Here is a 25,189-nt window from a genome sequence, read left to right as displayed (position 1 = left end):
TTTTACTACTGGATTATCAAAATCCTTCATCAGATAACTGAGCTCCTCATTCAAAAGCAGCTCACTCTTCTAGAGGACAGTTTCTCCTTACATACTTGGGAGCGTTCACATTCAGAACTCTTCCTTCTGGAGTGATCAAAGTCCTCGGCAACTTCTCTTTCTTCTTCTGTTCTCTGTCCAAAAAAAAAGAGGAAAGGAACACCAGTTTTTGATTTTGTGTTCTGATCCCTTCTGGGAGGCAGCAAAGAAAGAAAAGGAACGACAAGAGGAAGCCCATAGAATGTGATCTAGCTTTTGAATAAATACATCAAAAAAACACTCCTCGCTTACTTTAACACTAGGAAATGTGTTGTTTTAAGTTAGAAATGCCAATGAAGTTAAAAACTCCTAAAGACTCAAGCCCTGGCTACCAAATCACAGTCCAAACTGGTATGTTCCCCAGAGAAATTTATGAACATCAAATACCAACCTTCTGGTGATCTCCAGCCCAAAGAGATCGACCATGGCCAGGGCCTTCTCTGTCCTGGCCCCAGCTTGGTGGAATAGCCTCTCCAGTGAGAAGAGGGCCCAAGTTGGCAGCCATCACCACATCCTGGGGCAGGGAGTTCCACAACTGAACTATGCATCACGTGAAGAGCCAGGGCTCAATTTACTGCTGCTCCCGACCACCAAATCACCTCTTGACCTTTACCTCTTCCTGTATCTTCTCCGCCTTTTCTTACTCTCCTCTCTACCCACGCCTCACCTTGCACTGTTCTGCAGGAGTGCGCAGTCAGCCGCGATAAAGGTGTGGCATGTACGGATTGGCAAACATTAGACATTCTAAGGCCTATCAAATGTTGCTTTGGCCAGAGGGGGAAAAACAAAAAAAATGCTATTTAGAGACAACGTCTGACCCTGCGGCTGTGAGAAAAATCGATGCAAATCTTGTAACACGGAAAAAACCCCGGTCATCCGTTTAGGAGACCCACAGCAAGAATGACAAATACCTGTTTTCTTTTGCGTTCTTTTTTTCTTCGAGGAATCTGTGAGCTTCGAGTCTAGCCTCTGGGGTGTGGGGCACGGGCTCCTCCCAAAAAGCTTTTTCTGCTTCGTCATCCTCTTCCCCTATCACCACATCATGGTATTGGTTTCCTCCTTCAGCCTCTGGGTGGTTTTCTGTCCCTTCTAGGGAGTAGATGCTGGACCATAATGCAAAAAAGAAATCTCTTTAAATCATGATGCTAGCAGAAAATGCTGATAACGATGGCCGCAAAGCCCCAACAACCAGCCATTTTGCTTTTTTAAATGATAGAAGTGAACACACAGGAAACTGCCTTATACTGAATCAGACCCTGGGTCCATCAAGGTCTGTATTGTCTACTCTGACTGGCAGGAGCTCTCCAGGGTCTCAGGTGGTTTTTCACATCACCTACTTGCCTTTAACTGGAGATACCGGGAATTGAACCCGGGACCTTCTGCATGGCAAGCAGATGCTCTATCATTGAGCCACTGGATATGTTTAATATTCATACGGCTTCTGGGAGCCACCTGTGGCCTTCAGACCCATGCGATACTCAGTCCTTACGTAACACATATGCCCAGTAATTGTTTTCCTTCCAGGACAGAAACATTCCCATACTAAAAGAATGATCTAAGAGGGGGGCATAGCCCAGTGGTTAAGCATCTGCTTTGCATGAAGAAAGTCCCAGCTTCAGTCCGTATAACTGGCACTCTGAGGAGCAGATGTCGGAAACCAAGGGGTTCCATCTTTTTTTCAGGCGTTTCGTGGTCTGCTTCTAGTCTGAAGAAGGTTTTATTAATATTATTTTAGGCCGCTGCTCAGCATTTGGTTTATGCTGTTTTCATGCTAACAACGGCTTGCATGGTTTTGTTTTAATCGTGAGCCCTCACAAACAGGTATCTGGAGAAGCGGCACATACATTTTCTAAATACATAAAGGATCTTTCTCAGCTGCTGTCTATTGGAGTAGACAATTGTTGCAGAGCTCCTGAAAGACTTAAACTCTTCCTCGTAGAAGCTGATGTTTCTTCTCTCGGAGACGGACTCGCTCATTTCACTCAGAATGTCACAGCTAAGAAAATATGGGCGAAAGCTATATCTGAAGGGTGAAATGTTTTATTTTAATAAGCCCTTTTGGACCTGTTTTATTTTAATGCTGTTATTTATGACTTATGTTTTATGGTCTTGGTGACTGACTGTAACGGCCTTTGGCTCTGTACAATGAATACTATCAGGAGACAGAGATCAGTTCCCCTGGAGAAAATGGCTGCTTTGGAAGGTGGACTCTATGGCCTTATACCCCATTGAAGTCCCTCTCCTCTCCAAACCCTGTCCTCCTCAGGCTCCACCCCCAATATCTCCAGGTATTTCCCAGCCCGGAGCTGGCAACCCTATGTATAAGGCAGTTTCACGTGTTTGAACATGCACATGAACGGGGGGCGGGGGGGGGGGCATCAATGCCTGCATACCATTGGCCGTGAAAGCCAGGGGTGTGTTCCTTTTGTTCCTTCTTCTTCTTCTCCTGTTTTCCCCTTGCCTGTCTTTCCGCCTCTTCTTTTTCCCGGGCTCTCTGAAGAAGGTAGGCCTGTTCCTGTTCTTTGATTTGTTTCTTGACCTCGGGGTAGTCCTGCAAAGCCTGTAACCTCTCGGAACGCCTTATTTCTTTAGAGTCCAAACACTCGAAAAGGAGGAAAACAGTTCAAAATATTGTACACAATCAAGAAAGCCCTCCAACATTCAGATTGTGTTATTAATATACAACTAGTCCTCTGCTGTGCTATTAGGGAGGTTTCAAAAAATCCCATACATAAACAGACTCTGACATAGCAGACTGAGATGTGCAGAACTGCCCTATGAGGAGCGGTTAAAACGCTTAGAGCTTTTTAGATTCGAAAGAAGGCACCTGAGGGGAGACATGATAGAGGTCTATAAAATTATGCATGGTTTGGAGAGAGTGAACAGGGAGAGGTTTTTCTCCCTCTCACATAATACTAGAATGCGGGGTCATCTGCTGAAGCTGGAGGGTGAGAGATTCAAAAAAGATCAAAGGAAGTATTTCTTCACACAACACATAGTTAAATTGTGGAACTCCCTGCCCCAGGATGTGGGTATGGCTGCCAACTTGGAAGGCTTTAAGAGGGGAGTGGGCATGTTCATGGAGGAAAGGGGTATTCATGGCTACTAGTTAAAATGGATACTAGTCATGATGCACACCTATTCTCTCCAGGATCAGAGGAAGCATGCCTATTAACTTAGGTGCGGTGGAACACAGGAATGATGGTGCTGCTGCAGTCGTCTTGTTTGTAGGCTTCCTGGAGGCACCTGGTTGGCCGCTGTGGGAACAGACTGCTGGACTTGATGGGCCTTGGTCTGATCCAGCATGGCCTTTCTTATGTTCTTATGTAGAATCACTACAGCAAGCTTTCCTATATTTCCCTTTTTATGCTGACATTCGAGCCACACTCCTTAACCCACTCTTAGTTAATTGGAATGGAGCTTCGGACAAGTGCAAGGTACAACTTTTTTTTTCTGGACAAAATCCTGCCACGATAGACAGGGTAGCAAAAATTTTGCCACTGGCTATGAGTGCTGACTTTGTTTAGTCATAGTTTTGCACTCTGCAGTCTTTGTACTTATTGCGAACATATGCCAATAAAGGTGTTATTGTTGTTGTTAACTAGAAGACGACGAAGAAGAAGAGTTGGTTTTTATATGCCAACTTTCTCTACTATTTAAGGGAGAATCAAACCAGCATACAATCACCTCCCCCCCTCACACACACACACAACAGACACCCTGTGAGGTAGGTGGGGCTGAGAGTGTGTGACTAGCCCAAGGTCACTCAGCTGGTTTCATGTGGAGGAATGGGGAAACCAACCCGGTTCACCAGATTAGCCTCTGCCACTGATGTGGAGAATCGAACCCGGTTCTCCACATTAGAGTCCACCGCTCCAACTAGTAGCGGGGGAATCGAACCTGGTGGGGAATCGAACCCGGTGAGGAGTGGGGAATCAAACCTGGTTCTCCAGATTACAGTCCACCGCCCCACCTAGTATCCTATCTAGTTTTGGGTTTTGATTTGGCAATCCCAGAAAACTCATGGGATGGATCAACTTTTGGGAGGATCGTATTTCTTGGCCAAACTTAGCTATAGAACAGACTCTAAGCAGTGCTGCCTCTGTATGGCTAATGGCTGCCTCGTGCTGTTTTTAGCTCCATTTAAGCCAAATGTCATTTTAAAAATGTGAAATCTAAATGTAGACCAGAGTCTAAAAGAAGTGCAAGCTAAATCTGGTGGACCGAGCTGCACGGCCAATGTACACGCAGCTAAATTTGCTCCAGGAAGTGGGTGGGGGGGGGGGGAAATCAAACACAAACCAGCCATTTGTCAGTCTGGGGATTTGGGAATTGGCCTGCTTAATACTTCTGTTCAATGTGTCGGGCAAAACTTTTAGCATGAATTTCATTACATGCTAAAAGGACCAATCTATATTTTGCATTAACATTAATATTGGATTAACAAATTCTGGCCCTTGGCACCAAGGAAGGATGTTGCTCGTTATCTTTCAAGCCGCAATGTTCTTTTCCTCTTGGCCTTCAGGCGGATTTGCTGAGAACTGTTCTTTTTCTGATGGCATTTGGATAATGCATTTCGTCTGCTGGTTACTCCTTCCTTTCTTAAGACGGATAGGTTTCTCGGAGTTGTGTCATTTCTGCATTTTCTGTATTGCGAGCTGATCGGCTTCAGGGTATTGAGCTGATGGTGTTGTCATTTGTTTTTTTTAATTGATTGTCGGAATTACTGTTTAATGCTTGTTAGGGGCTTTGTGGGGGCCCGGGCCAACCAGCAGATAACAAATATGTTAAATAGTCTCCGGCTTCCATCCACTGCTGATCAGGAAGAGCATGGGAGAGAACAGCAAAGTGGGACTAGGGTTGCCAAGCCAAGCCTAGGAACCAGGGGGAGGGTCGGGGGCAAGGTTGTGGTGAGGGGCGGCGTTGTGGATGTGATGACATCACTTCTGGGGGGGAATCTGGAAATAACATCAGGTCGCTCCAGGAATTGCCAGAAACTCTATGGTAAAATCATAGAGTTTCTGGCAATTCCTATACCTACCCACCACTTCTCAGGTTTCCCTGGAAATGACATCATCACACTCGCAATTCCACCAGCTTGTTTTTGTTGTCTATTCCTCCTGCTGCTGCTTGGAGTGGCAGCAGGCAACGGGAATGGCATCCCTAGATTGCACCCAGGTCCATCTAAAGACCACCTCCTTCCAGGTGCCACTGGAGGAGAGGGAAACAGAAGCAACAACCAGTCATTTCCCCACACATTCGCACTGCGGGGACTCCAGATCCATTACCAAAGATCACTGCTATTTGCTGTGGGCTGCATGGTAGGAAGACTTTGAAGACTGGGGGAACATCAGCAGCCCCCGTCCCCCACAGCAGCCATTGAGAAGAAAGCAGCTCAGTTCCACCATAGGGAAACAAACTCTCTCCTAGGTAAGACCGAAAAGAACCAGCTGCTGAATGGAAGCTTGGTAACTTATTGGAGGCAATGGGGGGGGGGGGTTAACCCTCTGGCTGCCGCAGCACAAAGTAGGAACAATGGAGCAAGAGGGGCAGGAACACCCGAGGACTGGCGAGAGGACGCTGAAATCACACCTACAGACTGGTATGTGTGTGTACTGGGCCTCCTTGGTAGCGGCACCAACGAGCTCCAAGGAACTCTCTCCCCAGGAAGACTTGTTTGTCCCCTTCTGTTTTTTTTTCTTCCTGGTTTTCTTTGGCATTCTCTCAGCAATCCCTCCTTCCTACACAATGTTTTCATTCTTGCTTTTTATGTTGTTGTATGCTATTTTAGCCCCAGCTTTGTTTTAATGATGTGAGGTGTGTGTTGGTTTTAAAGGTAATACTACCTTGCATGTTTTAATTTGTACCATAAGGAAATGGTTCAGAAACGTACTTTGGTAAAGGGACAGGGAAAGCACACTGTGTTGCCGTTAAGTATGTTCCTACTGGATAATTTCTGCATTGATTAATGTGTCATATTTAAATACTTAGTTTCAGCATTGGTTCAGCTCTGTATCAGATTTCTGCCTGTTTTCAAATTTCCGCAATCCAAACCCTACTGCATTGTTTATAGGATATCTCAGCCACCGATATCTCAGCCACCGATAATGCGATTTGAGTCTCAGTGAGAAAGCTGGACTATAAATAATGTAAATAAAATAAACAAAATAAAAAGTATGAGGGCAGAAAGGCAGGGTATAAATTGTGTAAAATAAATTAAATAAATATTGCGCATTTGTTGTCAAGTCCGTAAGTTGCTTCAAAAGATACCTATGCTTGAAATGCAGGGTCAAAATCTTTTTAACGAATAAGTAAATAAATAGCATATCAACATACTTGTAGTTGATGAAGTGTTGCAACCACAAACTGTCTATAACCTTCAAAATCAGTACACGGGTTCCCTACTAAGAAGAGCTCTCTGAGATGTATATTCTTCTTCAGGGACTCAATGCTGGACAATTCGCCTATGAAATTAGCCGTCAGGTCGAGCTTCTGTAAGTCTTCGCAACCTGTTTGGAAAATGTGAGGGTTTTTCCCCATAATTAATTTTGCATTTAGTAAGCACACCCAGGGGTGCCCAACCATTCTGAATCCCTTGCCTGATCATAGGACTTAGATTATGAAGCAGGAACAATGTTACCAACAAAATATCAACTAATTGACGTTTTAGGAATTATGACAGTTTGCTTGTTTCTAAGATTAAGCTTGTCATAAGAGAGGAGAGATTTCTTTAAACGAGGATCGTTTGAAATGCATAAAAATAATTAGTGGTCCTATAAAGAATATTTTGGGTAATTATTTCTTGATTTGGGGACAGATGGTCTGCACATGAACTCATGAAGCTGCCTTCTACTGAATCAGACCCTTGGTCTATCAAAGTCAGTATTGTCTACTCAGACCGGCAGCAGCTCTCCAGGGTCTCAGGCAGAGGTCTTTCACATCACCTGCCTGCCTAGTCCCTTTAACTGGAGATGCCGGGGATTGAACCTGGGACCTTCTGCATGCCAAGCAGATGCTCTAACACTGAGCCACAACCCCTCCCTCCCTCTATAGCACTTAATCTAAAATTAGGCTACTGATTGTTTGAACCTTATCTGGGTGATTAGAAGCTGTAACAGGAAACAGCATTCTGGGATGATTGGCCTCTCACATGGATAACAACAGAAGGGATAGTGGTTGTAATAGAGAACAAGAACAGGTTCAAATGTCTGCTCAGTCATGAAGTTGACAGGACGGCCTTGTGCCATTCACTCATTCAGCCTAAACTACCTCACAGGATCATTGTGAATGTAAAATGGAGGAAGGGAAAACCACTGTACCACCCTGAGCGACTTGGGGGGAAATGCAAAAGATAGTCTACACGTTTTTCTGTTTTTTTCTTCTTAAAAGAAACAGATGTGCACTTAAAGAAAAAATCACCATAACCCTAATCGCAAGGGACAATCTAGCTTGTACCTTGGCAAATTTTATAGAATAATTAGATGGAAGAGATATATCTCTCTGGGATATTTATAGCTGGGGTCTTAACTAACTATCATTTCTCCGAAAGGGACTGTCAAGAAATTACACAAATAGCTTTTCCCATTAAAATTTTATTGGCATAAAAGCAGGAAGATTTATTCCTAAATTGCATAAACTGCGATTCAGTTCTCATGCTATCAACTTGATCAGGTTGCTCTTTAATTAGAGAAACCAAGTTATATGGATGTCACAGTTAAGACTGAACGGTCCAACGCTATTTTGGGAGTTCCATTCCATGTCTCTAGATACTGGGCGCCCACCATCGGAAGTTGGCTGAACCCCCCAGATCCATTGCAATCAGCAGGCTTAAGAATTTAATTGTGCGCTTCATTCCATTCACACAGGCAGACGTAAGCAGATCTTATTTTTGCTGGATTGTAACCATGATGCTTCACCAGCGCATCTGGTAGTGCTAGGAATGCAGCTTTCTCCTGAGACACCTCTAACATGCAGACACCATTGTCTCTCCGGTTGGTTACACATAGCCACTGGTACATTTAGCTTATTTTCAGTATAGACTGCATATCATTACAAGAAATCATCTGTTCCCGTCTGAGGTGCATCCCATTGCAACTGGGCTAGATGATACCCGTTCAAAAGCCATGTACAGCTTGCATTGTATTGAGGATTTTCCTGGGTGGGAAGGGGTGATTTTGGCCAATTTCCCCTACCCACTACAAACCTCTGCACCCCCCTCTGATATTTCTGGGGTCCCCTGTCTCCTAGAAGCAGCACGGGGGGGGGGGGGTTGGTGCAACAGAGGGAGGGGGAGGCAAGAAAGCCGTTCACCATAAATAAAAATCCCTTCTGCCCACAGAAATCTCCTATGGGATCCAACTCTGTGGCTTTGTGTGATCCAGATGAATCGATCTTGTGATTTAGCTGCCAGAGCACAAAACTATGACAACAAAACAGTTGTCCCAAAATGTCAATTAAAATATTCTGATTAATCCAAGCACTCATTGGGGCCTACTTACAACCCATCAAGTGTCTTAACAGACATCAGCTTCCATTAAAGAACAAAAAGACTAGTTACAACAATATCATCTTGCTTTGCATGTTGGCTACGATCCCTACAATTGGTTGCTAAGCTGGACGCCTGGTTTCCCCGCATTCTTTTGTGATTGGTTTACATTGTTTACCAGGGGTGTCGAACTCATCTGTTAGGAGGGCCAGATATGACATAAATGTCACTTGGTCGGGCCGGGCCATGCCTCGCCAGCCCAGATAGAGAGTGGGGGAGTGGCCGCCTCGATTGGCGAGCCTGCAGCATGTTCTCCAGTCCAGATTGGGGGGGGGGGGTTGCTGCCTCGACTGGTGAGCCCGCAGCGAGCTTGCCAGCCCAGATCAAGAGTGTGTGTGGGGGGGAGCGGCTGCCATGGCAGGCTCGCAGGTCAGATAAATGTTCTCAAGGGGCTGCATCCGGCCCCCGGGCCTTATGTTTGACACCCCTGAGTTGATACTTCCACTAGCTTCTGAAGGGGGGGGGATATACAGCACAGCCTTGATTCGGCAGTCTCACCTCCTCTCTCAAACTCTCCCCTGGTTAACAATCTAGACTTAGAGAAACCTTTTTAAAGCAAAGAGCTTACCTTCCAAATTTTCAATTCTTTCAACGTTGTTCAAAGCCAAATTTAAATACTCCAGCTTCTTCAGTTTGCTCACATTTTCTGGAACAGAACAAAAAAAGGGTACCTTTACTAATCTGGCATGGGGATCGACAACAAATTCAGTCATGACACTGGCTGCCAAGGGGAAAAAATGCATATTTCATTAATTTCTCTGGCAGCACAGGAACAGAACAGAAGCAAAAACAACAGAGAGAAAGTGTATGGAAGTATAATTCTGTCCACGGGCATGGTAAAATTACGATGCAAACCTAGGAAGAGTTACTACAGCCAGAGACCACTGTAATTAATGGGTTTAAAAAGGTAAAGGTCCCCTGTGCAAGCACCAGGTCATTCCTGACCCATGGGGTGACGTCACATCCCTACGTTTCCAAGGCAGACTTTGTTTGCGGGGGGGGGGGGGGGGTTTGCCAGTGCCTTCCCCAGTCATCTTCCCTTTACCCCCAGCAAGCTGGGTACTCATTTTACCGACCTCAGAAGGATGGAAGGCTGAGTCAACCTGGAGCCGGCTACCTGAAACCGACCTCCGTCGGGATCAAACTCAGGTCGTGAGCAGAGCTTTTGACTGCAGTACTGCAGCTTAACACTCTGCGCCACGGGGCTCCTGAATTAATAGGTTTAGACTGGATGTGACATAAATAATTCTCGCACCGAATCACGCTGTTAGTGTGCAGTTTTAAGTACCTTTCTTTTTTCCTTAACGGTAAACAATGTAAAAGAAGCATATGCTATATTTTCTATCAATTTGCACAGCCAATCAAATCTCCAGTGGCCAATCAGAAGCCTGTTTGGGCAGAAGCCCCACCTGGCCCAGCCCACTTTCTAAAAACACCTAGCGGACACCTGAACTGTATTGCTGGGCGCCGTGGTACCCAGAGGGACAGTGTCGGGGACCCCTGCTGTATGGTTATAAAGAATAGGCTGTTAAATTAAGGCAGCCAGGAAAAAAAAGTGGACTTCTACCTGGAGGCAGTGGGAAAGGACACAGAAGAGGAGGAGCTGAATGGGAAGGGGGCAGAGAAGCAGCTTTGGTTTGCCTCCCCTCCATCTACAGCCCAGACAACTTTATTCAAAGAAATTATAGCTTGTGAATTAAACACACAAAGCGGCTATGTTAGAGAAAGCAAAACACAATGAAGCCACAAAGGCCAAAAGCTCAGTCGGGAAACTGCTTATTCATTTCAGGGATTCAATAGGTCGGATCCTGCTGTCCCGCTCTGCTCAGAGGATTAGTAACTGAACCCATGGAGACTAAGTGGGGATTATCCAAAGCAACTGCAAAGAATGGGGCCAAATCAGGGTTGCCAACTGGCCAGGAAAAAAAAGAAGGTCTGTCCGTTTAGGGTTGCCAAGTCCCTCTTCGCCACCAGTGGGAGAATTTGGGAGTGGAACGTGAGTGGGGGGGGGTTGGGGAGGGGAGGGACTTCAATGCCACAGAGTCCAATTGCTAAAGCGGCCATTTTCTCCAGGTGAACTGATCTCTATCAGCTGGAGATCAGTTGTCATAGCAGGAGATCTCCAGCTAGTACCTGGAGGTTGGCAACTCTACTTTCATAGAGCCTTAATATATGGAAATGGGCAGCAGACATTACTTACAGGGCATGAAGGCAGATAACACTGTGGTTAAACAGCCCCTTAGGCCTTTATTTTTACCACGGAGAATGAGGGATTTACTCAGCTGGCCCTGGTGTTAAGCTGCTAGACCACAACGAGGAAGTGGCATCTTCCCATTTATCCGCTCATTCCCTTTCTCTGCTGCCTTCAGCTGGCCATTAATAGAACTTCAGTGTGATGATCTGCAGTCAGGCTTTATTTAGCTTCAGAATCCCCTCCTTAAGCCACCACGGTGTAGTGGTTAGGAGCGGTGGTTTGGAGTGGTGGATCTGATCTGGAGAACTGGGTTTGATTCCCCTCTCTTCCACATGAGCGGCAGAGACTAATCTGGTGAACTGGATTGGTTTTCCCACTCTTACACATGAAGCCAGCTGGGTGACCTTGGGCTAGTCACACTCTCTCGGCCCCACCTACCTCACAGGGTGTCTGTTGTGGGGAGGGGAAGGGAAGGTGTTTGTAAGTCGGTTTGATTCTTCCTTAAGTGGAAGAGAAAGTTGGCATATAAAACCAACTCTTCTTGAACACATGAACACATGAAGCTGCCTTATACTGAATCAGACCCTGGGTCCATCAAAGTCGGTATTGTCTACTCAGACCGGCAGTGGCTCTCCAGGGTCTCAGGCAGAGGTCATTCACATCACCTATTTGCCTAGTCCCTTTAACTGGAGATGCTGGGGATTGAACCTGGGACCTTCTGCATGCCAAGCAGATGCTCTACCACTGAGCCACAGCCTTTCTTTTTTTCTGACACCCACCAAGTGTTTCTAGAAAGTGGGCAGGGCCAGGTAGGGCTTTTTCCCAGCGAGGCTTCTGATTGACTATTGCAGATTGGATCGGCTGTGCAGATTTTTTTACAATGTTGCTTTGGCAGAAGCACAATGATCTACACTGTGTTACTGAAGCTGTAGCAATCTTGTTGTAGCTGGCTCCGCCTCCTGCGGCAGCCATTTTGCGGCAGACATATTGTTGCTGTGGCCACTAGGCAGTGTCAGAATTCCAAATGTGCCTGCAGGCTGAAAAAGGTTGGGGACCCCTGGACCACAGCATCTGACATCTGGACTACAGCATACAGGGGAAATCAAACAGATACACATACATTCCTCTTTTGCTAGATCTAAAACTTATTGACCGTATATACCCGTGTATAAGCCGATCCGCGTATAAGCCGAGGTGCCTAATTTCTCCCCCAAAATGGGGAAAAATTAGGCACCCGCGTATAAGCCGAGGGTCGGCTTATAACCCCTCTTCCCTCCCCCCCCCCCCCCGCAGGCTTACCTGACCGGGCTCCTGGCGGCGGGAAGCGGTGCGGGCCCAGCGGGGGGGACAGCGCGGCCTCCCTGCAGCTGCAGGAGGCTCCTGCAGGCCGCTCCCGGCCAGGGGAAAGCGGCGGCGGCGGTGCGGCCTCCTTGCGGCAGCAGGAGGCTCCTGGAGGCCGCTCCCGGCCGGGGGAAAGCAGCAGCAGCGGTAAGTTCCCCCCTCCCTCCTCCCCCCTCTACCGTATTGACCCGCGTATAAGCCGAGTTAGGCTTTTTCAGCCCTTTTTTTGGGCTGAAAAACTCGGCTTATACACGAGTATATATGGTATCTCTGTGATGTTAAAGAGATAAGCACACATTTCTTACTGGTTCCAGGTTTGCTGTGCATATGTTGGTTTCAGATCTATAATTTTCTCCCTCTGGTATGCCTCTTCTCTACAGCATGTCTGTGTCTCTGATCATTTTTTCCCCTAACGGCTGCTCTAAGGATGGCTGCCCCCTTTCTTAAATGGAGAGCTTCTTCCCACAAATTCCCTTGGAAAAATACACCAAGGTGGGAAATGTATCTTTGCCTACATGAGGCCATCTTGCACTATGTTAACCTTGTGTGTGTGTGTAAAGTGCCGTCAAGTCGCAGCCGACTTATGGGGGGTGGGGGGTTCCAAGGCAAGAGACTAACAGAGGTGGTATGCCAGTGCCTTTCTCTGCACAGCAACCCTGGTAATCCTTGGTGGTCTCCCATCCAAATACTAACCAGGGCTGACCCTGCTTAGCTTCTGAGATCTGACTGATGGCTTTTATGGCCTCTTTCTTCAGCTTCAAAACTAGCATTCCATTTGTAACCCGGCTGAGCATACACAGAGTGCAAACGTACAATTCACAAAACAATGTAGAGAATTCTTACATAGATACTTGGGTGAAGAAAACAGCAGTAGATAAAGCTCAACTTTGGGCCTGAGCCTTATCCTATTTCAATTCTTTTCCTGCCCTACATAGTTTTAGGTCATTTCCAGTCCTTGGGTAGGTAGAAATAAAAATTCATAAACAAATGCACTTACCAATCTTGGGAATCAAGTTGTTCTGAAGATAGAGGATTTTTAAATCTTGGCACCATTTGTCAAGATGTTCTAGTTTCTCCAAATTCTGCTGGTGTAAGGAAATTTCTTCCAAGGAAAAGATTTCACAGTTGTTGTGCTCCGCTCGTTGTCTGACAAGTTGTTCCGTAACTGGGGAAAAAAATCACAATATACTGGATGCAATTTCTTTCAGAAATTAAGGTTGCATTCATTTCCCCCATAAAGCATAAAGTAAATCACATCTCTTAGCTAAACTGAATATATGATGGACACTTTCCTATTAGAAAAAACAACAACTACATAAGTGACCTTGATCACGCTTAAAGGTACATGAAAATGTAACCAAGTAAGGGTAATACACACATAATAAAGGCCTGTTCTTTGCTTAAACGAATTAGAGTTGGCATAAGGATGCCAAAAACCAGTTGGCATCCTCACACATAGATCATTTTTTATGCCAAAAATGGAATATTCAAATGGCACCATCTCCCACAACAAAATGGGTCACAGTACACCTGGAATGTCTTGCCCCTAAGCCTTCTCCCTGCTAGGAAAGGTTGAAGACAGCAGGAGAAGAAGAAGACCCAACATGAGATGGACTGACTCTATCAAGGAAGCTACAACTCTCAATCAGCAAGACCTGAGAAAGGCTGCTAACGACAGTACGTTTTGGAGATTAGGAGTAGGCTTTTCTTTACAAAGTAGGTTCTGGAACAGGTTTAGACCACATTCTGGCTATATAAGGACTGGAACGGATGCATATCTGAACGTGTTTGAGAATGGGGGGGATACAAATTATCATTTCTAGTACACACCATACTAACAAAATACAAATCCCAAAAATCTTTTAGTTACCAAGCCATGTGCAATAGGAGAAAGGGGGACAAGTAAGGTTGCCAGCTCAGGGACGGGAAATACCTGAGATTTTGGGGGTGGAGCCTGAGGATGGTGGGGTTTGGAGAGGGAAGAAAACCTGTTAGAAGAACCCTCTGTGGTCTTGTAGAATGTTATAGGCCAGTGGTGGTGAACCTGTGGCACGTGTGCCACAGGGGGCACGCAGAGCCCTCTCTGTGGGCACGCGCACCGTCGCCCCAGCACATCTAGAGAGTTGCAAATCCAAGGCAAAACCTCCTGTGCGTTTTGGCCATTTGGTCCCTCCCCTCGCCTGCCGGCCGCGCTAAGACCCTGCGGGATCTGCCCGGGCCTGCCTCCCACCTTCCTTTCCCCCCTGCTTCCCGGAGCCTCCTGATGGGCCTCCAAGCAGCTGAGCGGCTCCAGAGCAGCAGCAGCAGCAGGCGGCACGGCAGGCATGGAGTGGCAAAGCCGGGGGCTGCTGCTGCCGCTGCTACTGGCCACCCTGGCTGGCGTGCAGTACAAGAAGTACAGCTTCCGCGGCTTCCCGGCGGCCAAGCTGCTGGCGCTGCAGCGCGCCTATGCCTACATGCTGGAGCAGTACAAGGGCGAGAGCTGGAAGGAGAGCGTCCGTACCCTGGAGGCCAGCCTGCGATCCTGTACAGAGTGACTCCACTAGCATGGGATGAAGTGGGGATGTTAACGTATTAGTTGTTTTTTCTAAACTAAAACCTCAGTATTCAGGTTAAATTGCAGTGTTGGCACTTTGCAAAAAATAAGTGGGTTTTGGGTTGCAGTTTGGGCACTCGGTCTCTAAAAGGTTCGCCATCACTGTTATAGGCTGAAGAAGCCCTATAGTGAAACGTGATAAAAATACCTAGGATACACGTCCCTACATTATCTACAACCTACGGCATTCAACCGTTGTTGACCCATAATCCCAGGGGCACTGATCCGGAGAATAAAGCAAGACCTTCGCCTCGCAAGCTAGAGTTTACTACTCTTTCATGGAATAGTCACTGCTGAGTTTTTTTCCAGTGTGTCACAAAAGATACAGCTTGTTTGGAACAGCTATACAGTGTCTAAATAACTTTTTGACACGAACTCTATGGGAAGGGTATTATTATTATCATTATCATATTAGAATTGTTGGCATTATAGGTTGTTGGTGGTATAGGTTTGTTGTGTTTTTCATGTGTTTTCATGTGGTTGTATGCATTGTGTACCTCTATATTCAGTATCTGTCTGAGTTATAGTGATAATATAGTGAATGCATAAGGTGATTTTGTGCTACGTGCTGTTTTTTGTTTTGTTTTGAACCACCTGGAGGTTGGCAACCCTAAGCACAAGCATACTTCGGAGTCATTCACAAAAACTTAATAGTGGTTGTTATATCTGAGCCTTGCCTGAGTGCTGGACAGACTCTCCCAGTGCCGATTGAACCAATATGCATTTACCACAAAGCCTCACCTCCAGAAGCCGAAGCCTTTCCGTGACCACCCCTTATAACAAACATCATCTGTGCCAAATACATATATTAAGCCCACAGATGGCAGCCTGTTCCAGTATTAATAAGCATCCAAAAGGTTTGGGCGGCTGACATTCCTTTGAAGGTTTAAACGATGCTACGTAAATTATGCGTCTTTAATTTAGAAAGGAAAGGCATTTGGAAAGGCAAAATTACATCTAAGGATTACAAGAGCTCTCTCTGGCAACATCTCTCTGGAACCATGTTTGGTTTGTTCACCTTCCCTCTCTCCACCTTTTCCTCAGATGAGGGGGAAAGTAGCTATACATGTAAATAATGATAAAAACAAGAAACATAAACATGGCCTGTGTAGAAAAATAAGAGATTCACCGAAAGGTTTATGCCCAACACAATGGGGAAATACACTCCACACAATGCACTCAGGGGCCTAACGCACTCAGTATATACTACGTTTAAAAAAACGTGTTATCCTGGTTAGATCGCACCTCAGACCTCCCGTTTCGGCTTGGAAATGCTTTGGAAGCGCCAGACATCTGTTTTTTCCCAAAACGCCTATACCACGATGTATTTCCTTATTTCAGTGATGGCGAACCTTTTAGAGACCGAGTGCCCAAACTACAACCCCAAACCCACTTATTTATCGCAAAGTGCCAACACGGCAATTTAACCTGAATACTGAGGCTTTAGTTTAGAAAAAACAACTCATACGTTAACAACCCCACTTCATCCCATGCTAGCGGAGTCGCTCTGCACAGGATCGCGCGGCCAGATGGTCTCCGGGGGGGGGGGGGCGTGCCCCTCACCTTATAGAGCGCACAGTGCAGTACAGGTAAAGGGTGCGTCACTGGAAGTCACACAGGGTCTCGGCCGGTGGGTAGAGGAGTTGGAAGACGGGAAGGCCGCACTTGCAGCGCCGCAGGCAGGAGGCGCGTCAAAGAGCTCCAGCTCAGCCAGCCCCTCGTCTGGAGCAGCGCCGGGCCCCCGCTCTCCAAAGGCCGGCTCCCCGAGTCAGGGCTTCCCCGGTGCCTCGCCGCTGCCGGTGCACTCATGGTGGCAGTGCGCCTCGCTGTCATGCAGCAGGCAGTGGAGGCGCAAGCTGGCTTCCAGGGCACGGACGCTCTCCTTCCAACCCTCGAACTGCTCCAGCACGTAGGCGTAGGCGCGCTGCAGCAGCAGCAGCTTGGCCGCTGGGAAGCCGTGGAAGCTGTACTTGTACTGCACGCTGGCCAGGGCAGCCAGTAGCAGTGGCAGCAACAGCCCCCGGCCTCGCCTCTCCATGCCCACCCCGCCGCCTGCTGCTGCTCCGGAGCCGCTCGGAGGCCCATCGGGAGGTTCAGGGAAGCAGGGGGGGAAAGGAAGGTGGGAGGCAGGCCCGGGCAGATCCCGCAGGGTCTTAGCACGGCCGGCAGGCGAGGGACCAGATGGCCAAAACGCACGGGAGGTTTTGCCTTGGATTTGCAACTCTCTAGATGTGCTGGGGCGATGGTGCGCGTGCCCACAGAGAGGGCTCTGCTTGCCCCCTCTGGCACACGTGCCACAGGTTCGCCACCACTGCCTTATGTCATTTCAAAACAGTAAAAAGGATCCCTGGAGACACTCCCCCCCCAAAGCTGAAGCCTTGCATTTGCAACTGGGGGGGGGGTCTCTTGCAGCCTCTGCCGGGGGGGGGGGGTCCCCCAGCAGCAAGGAGGCAGGGGGGTGCGAGGCGGTGTGCCCCTGCGGGGCTCTGGGGCAGGGAGGGGGTCTCCCCGCTGCTTACACTGGAGATGATGAAGGGCTGCTCGAAGTCCTTGCCGCCCACCAGGCAGAAGCCCCAGGACCCCGGGCCGCGCAGGGCCAGCCTCTGCCCGCCGCTCATCCCGCTCCCCGCCACGCCGCTCCCCGCGCCTCGGCAGCTGGGTGGCTGGGATGGGCCGGCCGGGGAGCTCCGCCTCGGGGCGGGGGCCCCACGGCTGCCCTGCTGCCAGCCGGGCTGAGCCCTGTAGATGCAGCAGCAGCAGCTGCAGGAACGGCGCTCACACCGGCCACGTGCGCGCCTGGAGACGGACGGGAGAGCGCACAGGGGCGCGGCGGGCAACCTTGCCCAGGAACGGAGTGGACGCCCTGGGGACTCGCTAAATCCCCCCCTCCCCAAAAAAGACCTTTCTCTCGCCCTGGGGCTTCGGCTGCACGAGACTCATGTCCCGGGAAGGAGGAGGAGGAGCTGGTTTTTATACCCCATGCTCCTCTCAACGGTGCGACAACAATATGACGATAAACCGTCTTGGGAGCAGTCTTCACAGGCACTGTGCGATCGGAAATGAAGAATACGCATCCAAAACACACACCCCAAGCACGATGAAACTCTGCTGTAAATTGTTGGTGCGTTAGTGCCCTCAGTTCACTGGATTTTGGAATACACCGCACATGCCCTCAGTTCACTAGATTTGGGAATGCACTCTGCACATTCTCTTGGTTCCCCGGCTTTGGGAAGGCACTCTGCACATGCTCTGGGCTGGCTTTGGGAATGCACTCTGCACCTGCTTTGGGAATTAGGGTTGCCAAATCCCTTTTCGCCACCAGTGGGAAGTTTTTGGGGGCGGAGCCTGAAGAGGGCGGGGTTTGGGGAGGGACTTCAATGCCATAGAGTCCAGTTGCCAAAGCAGCCAATTTCTCCAGGTGAAATGATCACTATCGGCTGGGGATCAGTTGCAATAGCGGGAGATCTCTAGCTGGTACCTGGAGGTTGAGAAAATAAATAGCACTGGGCTCTGTATTGCAAATGATACTCTATTCATATAATTCACAGCATTTACCTGGGCTGAATAAAGACCTTGCATTCATGGCCCATTACCAATGCTGATTTCTCCACACCCATCTCTGCCCCTGGACATCACAGACTCTTCTGCATATCACACCTAATCCCATCAAGCCTGCTATTCACATTTACATACTGTTCCGCTACTTAAAGACCGATGGATTCACATTCTAGCTGTATCTGAAGAAGTGAGCTGTGGCTCACGAAAGCTCATACCCTACCAGAAAATATTTTGGTTAGTCTTTAAGGTGCTACTGGACTCTTGCCCTTTTTGTCTATTCATATAAGAAATTGGTGCAAAAAATGTGAATACAAACAATTTCAAACGGAACAACATTCTGAAGGCTTTCACGGTCAGAGTTCATTGGTTCTTGTAGGTTATCCAGGCTGTGTCCAAGACCACGGTCACACAGCCCGGATAACCTACAAGAACCAAGGAACAACATTCCGTTTGTAATTGTTTGTATTCACATTTTTTGCACCAATTTCTTATATGAAATTTCTTATATCTTATTTTTTGCACCAATTTCTTATATCATTTGCAATGCAGAGCCCAGTACTATTTATTTTCTCAGCCTTGCTTCTTGGTACTTGTGCATATTTCTCCAGCCGGTACCTGGAGGTTGGCAACCCCATTGGGAATGCACTCTGCACCCGCTCTGGGCTTGCTTTGGGAATGCATCTGCGCACGCTCTGGGCTCCCTGGCTTTGGAAACTTACTCTGCACATACTCGCGGCGCCCTGACTTTGAGAGCGCGCTCTGCACATGCCCCAGGGCATCGGACTCCTCGAGTCAGTTCGAGGAGGACGGGGGGGGGGGGAAGGAAAGAGAAAGCGGAGCCACTCACTGCGCACCATGGCCGCCGCCTTCGCTGCCCCTCCCGGCTCGCTTTTCTCCCAGCCGCAACCGCCACTAACGGACGCCTCTCTCGTAGCCATGGCAACCGGAGGGGGCGTGGCCGAAGGCCACGGCCGTTTCTCCCCGCCGCGCTCGAGGAAGGCGTCGCTCTAGGCGTCCCCGTCTCCATAGCCCCGTCGGCTTCGCTTGGGAGCCAGCAGGCGCGGAAGGACGGTTTTGTGCCGGAAGTGACGACGGTGCAGGGCCTGGAGGGGGAGAAGGAGGAAGCGCTGGACCTCCCCCGGGGTGGTTGTGCTCGCTGGGGGCGAAAAGGCATGGGAGGTTTTGCAACTCTCCAAATGCACATTTTTCCCCCCAGCCGGATTATCAAAACTAAGCCCCCCTGCAGAGTTTGGAGGATGCAGATGGGGAACATGTGCATCTAGAGAGCGGCAAACCCAAGGCAAAACCTCTCGTGCGTTTTTGCCCCCATGGGTCTCCTTTGCACCCCTATTTTAAATATTTTTAGTTCACTTTTCTGCAGAACAGGCGACACCAACAGTTGTATGAAGCACGCTTTGGGGGGGACTATGAGAAATGGGATGTTGGGCAAAGGCCATCACATATTGGGATAAACTGGCAAAAATGGATGTTACTATTTTAGATAATTCACAGTGGGTAGCCGTGTTAGTCTGTCTGCAGTAGTAGAAAAGGGCAAGAGTCCTGTAGCACCTTAAAGACTAACAAAAATATTTTCTGGTAGGGTATGAGCTTTCGTGGGCCGCAGCTCACTTCTTCAGGTATCTGAAGAAGTGAGCTGTGGCTCACGAAAGCTCATACTTTACTATTTTAGTTAGTGAGTTATAGAAACAAGTTTACTTACTTTTTTATTATTACTCTTAACAATTTTCAAAACTGTTTAGATACTTCTGCGGAAGTCAGGTGATGGGTCACTTTTTAAGGTGGGTGGAGGGTCAAAAGGGTATTTTTGCTTTGTTGAATTTTACAACTACATAATAATAATTGATACTCTTGTATTTTTTTCTGTTATTGTATTTGTTTATTTTGTTTTATATTATAAAAATTAAAAAAAATACAAAAAAAAGAAATGGGATGTTAAAGTGTTTTTACACTGTGACTTTATAGTATTTTATTGTATTTGATATTGTGATGTTAGCCGCCCTGGCCCTTGCTTCGGCTGGGGATTGAGGGTGGGGTAGAAACGTAAATAAATAATAGAGGGTGGGAGGGGGGCACAGTTGGGAAATCCCAGCCCTCAGGTCTCCCCCCGCCCACATTGTCTAGGGCAGAAGTTTCCAAACTTTTTGAGTCATGGAGAGAAATTCGTCAAGGAGCACTAATTTTCACCTAGCACCTATAGAATCATAGAGTGGGAAGGGACCTCCAGGGTCATCTAGTCCAATCCCCTGCACAATGCAGGAAACTCACAACTACCTCCCCCATGCGCCCCCAGTGACCCATGCCCAGAAGATGGCCAAGATGCCCTCCCTCTCATGAACTGCCTAAGGTCATAGAATCAGCATTGCTGACAGATGGCCACCTAGCCTCTGCTTAAAATCCTCCAGGGAAGGAGAGCTCACCACCTCCCGAATGACGGTATTTTTCTCTTCTCTTCATGGTGCACTAGGAGATGCTTCGCGGAGCATCAAGTGCTCCTTGGAGCACAATTTGGGAACCTCTGGTCTAGGGCTTCATTCAGCTTACTTTTGCTAGGGTTGCCAACCTCCGGAGGGGGGCTGGAGATCTGGAATTACAGCTGATCTCCAGACTACAGAGATCAGTTTCCCTGGAGGAAAAGGATGCTTTGGCATTATACCCCATTGAAGTCCCCCCCCCCTTCCCCAAACCCTGCTGTACCCAGACTCCATCCCCCACCAAATCTCCAGGAATTTTCCAACCTGAAGTTAGCAACTCTAGGCATGGGGAATCACCCACTGACCACTCCCCTTTAACTATCACAACAGCTCCTAAAATGTGTCCCTGGAGCATACCCAGCTTTGGTTGCCAACTCTGGTTTGGGAAATTCCTGGAGATTTGGAGGTGATGCCTGAGAAGGGTGAAGTTTAGGGTGGGGAGGGAGCTCGGTGAGGGTGTGAAGAAATCATTTGTTAGGAGAGGTGGGTGTGACATAAATGTCACTTTGTTGGGCTGGGCTATGCGTACTATAAAATTTAATACCAGATACCAGAGAACTTCATAGACGACACAGGCAAAGCCAATTAATGATATTATTTTTACTTTAGATACAAACCTGCTTAATACAATAACACTCTTAAAGATTTTTTTTCTTTATTTAACAGTCTTTGATCATTGACACCTTGGGACTGGGGGAGGGTGGCTGGCTCGCTGGCTGGATAAGACCTCTCAAGGGGCCAAATCCAGTCCCCAGGCCTTATGTTTGACACCCCTGTTTCTCCTAAACTCTATGGAATACTGTACAGTCAACCCTCTGAAGCTGCCATTTCCTCCAGGAGACCTGATCTCTGCAGTATGAAGACCAGTTGTAATCCCAGGAGAATTACAGGCTTTACCTGGAGGTTGGCAACCTAAACTCAGTTCTCATGAAGCTGTTTTGGGGACACTTTTCTGTGTTAGGTAATTTACAAAGCAATATTTTTCTAACAGTGTAAGAGCAGCCATCCTAGATTGGACCAATGGTCTAATCTCTCAGCCCCACCTACCTCACAGGGTGTCTGTTGTGGGAAGGGGAAGGTGACTGGAAGCTGGTTTGATTCTCCTTTAAAATGTAGAGTAAGTCAGCATATAAAAACCAACTCTTCTTCTTCATCACCCAGATAGGGCCAGCTACTTTATGGTAAGATAACACATACAACTCAGTAAGAATGCACCAAGATAAATAAACAGAAGTAGAAAGGAACTGTCACTGTGTGCAACCGTTCAGTATTTCACAGTAGATCTGGCTGTGTTTTGTACAGATGGATTTATTAATGGTCTTTCTCCCCACCACTTCCTTATGATAGATTAGCAAAGCTTGTATATTGCAGGAGTGCTCGGGAGCAAAAGGAGGGAAGTAAAACATGCATCCACTCATACATAATGAACCCCCCCCCCCCAATGATCTCTGTTAGTGCCAGGAATAGATTTTACCCTCAATGTAATATGGATGTCCCCAAACGAAGCCCTTTATGTGGTTCCACAGCTTAACAAGGGGATTAGTCAGATTCATGGAGAAGACCATCAATAGCTACTAGCAGGGTTGCCGGTACCAGGCTGAGAAATTCCTGGAGAATTTGGGGCAGCAATTTTCTCCAGGGGAACTGATCTCTGTTGCCTGGAGATCAGTTGTAATTGCAGGAAATCTCCAGCCACCGCCTGGAGGTTGGCAACCCTAGCTTCTAGCCATGATGACTGACGGGAACCTCCACAGTCAGAGGCAATCAACCTTTCTATACCAATGTTGGGAAGCAACATCTGGGAAAGGTCTTGGCCTCTTTGCCCTCCCTATTGGCCCTCCAGAGCAATTAGTCAGCCACTGCATGAAAAAGGATGCTGGACTAGATGGGCCAGTAGCCTGATCCAACAGGGCTTCTCTTACATCCTTATTTACTCAACTTCAAATAGGCTGCTTCTGGGGAAGGACTTCCTTTTTGCCCTGTCGCAGCTAGCCTCAGCAGTTCCCCCAACCCTGTTCCAGATGTTGTCATCTGGATGTCGTCATGCCACTTTAAAAACCTAAACGGTGGGAAGGTGAGAGGTAAATCTTGGAAATCAATAAATGAATATAGCTGAACGTTTGAGTAACCCCCGTGCCAGGAAACTACACATTATTTTAATGTTATTTAAGGAGTCAGGCCATAGGATGAATGGGAATTACTGTAGACAGCAGGGCAAGAGGGGAAGATAACAGGGATGCTCGATTTAAAAGCACTTTGCACGGGATGTCAGTGGGCTCATTGGACAAAACCCAATTCTGTTGCAATACACCACCCTCTAGTGGCCTGAGGTGCATTTGTCTGACTTGCCGCTTCCTCTAGTTCAGTGGTTCCCAAACTTTTCAGGCCACCACCCCCTTGGTTCCAAAACTTAACCCCAGGGCTCCCTACCCTATCCTATAAAAAGCATTATTCAAAATAGGGGTTTGCATGACGCACTAAAGAAGATAAGGACAATAAAATTTCAAAGCAGTAACAATTAATTGCATATCTATTCAAAATCAAATCAAAACTTTTTAGTTGAAATTTATTCAACAAAACTGATGAACTTGATCCAGTGGTACCAGCTCTTCAAAGTCTGGAGAAAAAATTCTGATAGTTTCCACCAAATTTGCCAGCATGAACAGGTTAAGCGCTCAATTTACCTGCAGAGAAAAAGGACAACATCAGTCCACCCCGAATTGGCAATTTCTACTCTCCAATTACTTTAAAGAAAAATGTTCCCATTAGAGAACCTTGATTATACTTGAAATGAAAGATGGGGGAAAAAATAAACTTCTTAAATATATTTTATATGTGTGTTTATGGGTTTGTTTCCTACCACCACTTTGCTGCTGGAAGCAGATCTTTCCCCACCTTCCCCTTCTTATACCAAGATTCCAGGTTTTGCTCCCCTCGGGGCAGATTGTAGGGTTATCAGGTCTGGTTCCGCCCCCAAAATCTCCAGGTATTTCCCAACCCGGAGCTGGCAACCCTATCCCTCCCAAATAGTATGTACAATTTATTCAGGACTCTTCAAGGGCCACACATTTCTCCCAGCTGTTGATGACTGTGCCTAACATAGTTTAATGGGAACAGCACTCATGCCTGTGCTGAAGAGTCAGGGGATTGAAGCCAATTCTATAAACTATGTATTTTTGAATATAAGCAGAACCCTTAACCAGAAGAAGAAGAAGAGTTGGTTTTTATACGCCAACTTTCTCTACCACTTAAGACAGAATCAAACTGGCTTACAATCGCCTTCCCTTCCTCTCCCCACAACAGACACCTTGTGAGGTAGGTAAGGCTAAGACAGTTCGGAGGGAACTGTGACTAGCCCAAGGTCACCCAGCTGGCTTCATGTGTAGGAGTGGGGAAACCAACCTGTTCACCCGATTAGAGTATGCCACTCATGTGGAGGAGTGGAGAATCAAACCCGGTTCTCCCGATTAGAGTCCACCGCTCCAAGCCACCGCACTTAACCACTACACCATGCAGTGTGTGCAGTAGCAAGTAGAAAAAAACTTTTTGCTTACAGATTAAGAGGAAGAGCAGCAAGCAGCTCAACAGAGTTGTCAACGGCCCTCCCAGGAGGAATCTGAAACCACAAACAACAATCCGCATTTGGTTTGTTTTTTTAACTCAAATGTAAAATTCCTCAAGAAGATGGAACCCAGACTGTTATCACACGTACAGATCTAGAACTGTAATATTATTTATTCTCCATCTGCACTGTCGAATCCCTTGGCCACCTCTTGCAGTCTGCATTTAAAAGGCTGGATGCGCATTCCCACGCATATCATCTCTGCAATCGCTCCCCAGTGTCCACAAAAATAGGAAAGCGTGGCAGAAACCACAGCTGGCATGGAGTCAACATGGTGGGAAGCTGTCCAGAGCTGTATCTAGTGGAAGGGGAGATTTCTTCATTTCTATTCCCCTCTAAAAGTCAAGTCTAGTTATCCCAATTCTTGAAGTATACTTATTTAGTAGGGTTGCCAGGTCCCTCTTCACTACTGGTTTTGGGGGTGGAGACTGAGGAGGGTGGGGTTTGGGGAGGGGAGGGGCTTCAATGCCATAGAGTCCAATTGCCCAAGTGACCATTTTCTCCAGGCTGGAGATCAGTTGTAATAGCAGGAGATCTGAAGCCACCACCTGGAGGTTGGCAACCCTACTTTTTATACACAATTAGTTTACATGCTGATTGGCTCGAAATACATTTGTCTCATCCAGACACTCCTTTTAACCTACCCCTGCTGCTAAGAAATTTGGGCATAATGTCTGCTTACAAGTTCCCAGACAGCTGTGAAATCTCAGTTGCCGTTATCTGGTCTTTCTTGGCACACTACACCTTTCACAAACCTCTACGT

The 25,189-nt window shown here is 47.4% G+C and overlaps 1 protein-coding gene across 1 annotated transcript in view; it reads right to left on the bottom strand.

The window, feature by feature from the left end:
* The window catches only part of DNAAF11 (dynein axonemal assembly factor 11), a 53,005-nt gene extending 33,836 nt beyond the window's left edge, over positions 1-19,169 (bottom strand). The window contains 7 exon segments of the mRNA XM_056854701.1: positions 96-173; positions 990-1,187; positions 2,454-2,680; positions 6,415-6,587; positions 9,192-9,269; positions 13,156-13,323; positions 19,160-19,169. Of these exon segments, the coding sequence (XP_056710679.1) occupies positions 96-173; positions 990-1,187; positions 2,454-2,680; positions 6,415-6,587; positions 9,192-9,269; positions 13,156-13,323; positions 19,160-19,169 (932 nt within the window).
* Positions 19,170-25,189: the final 6,020 nt, after the last annotated feature.

The sequence above is a fragment of the Euleptes europaea genome, chromosome 8 (assembly GCF_029931775.1).
Source record: "Euleptes europaea isolate rEulEur1 chromosome 8, rEulEur1.hap1, whole genome shotgun sequence".
Lineage (NCBI taxonomy): Eukaryota > Metazoa > Chordata > Lepidosauria > Squamata > Sphaerodactylidae > Euleptes > Euleptes europaea.
This window is presented reverse-complemented; position numbering and strand designations above follow the sequence as displayed.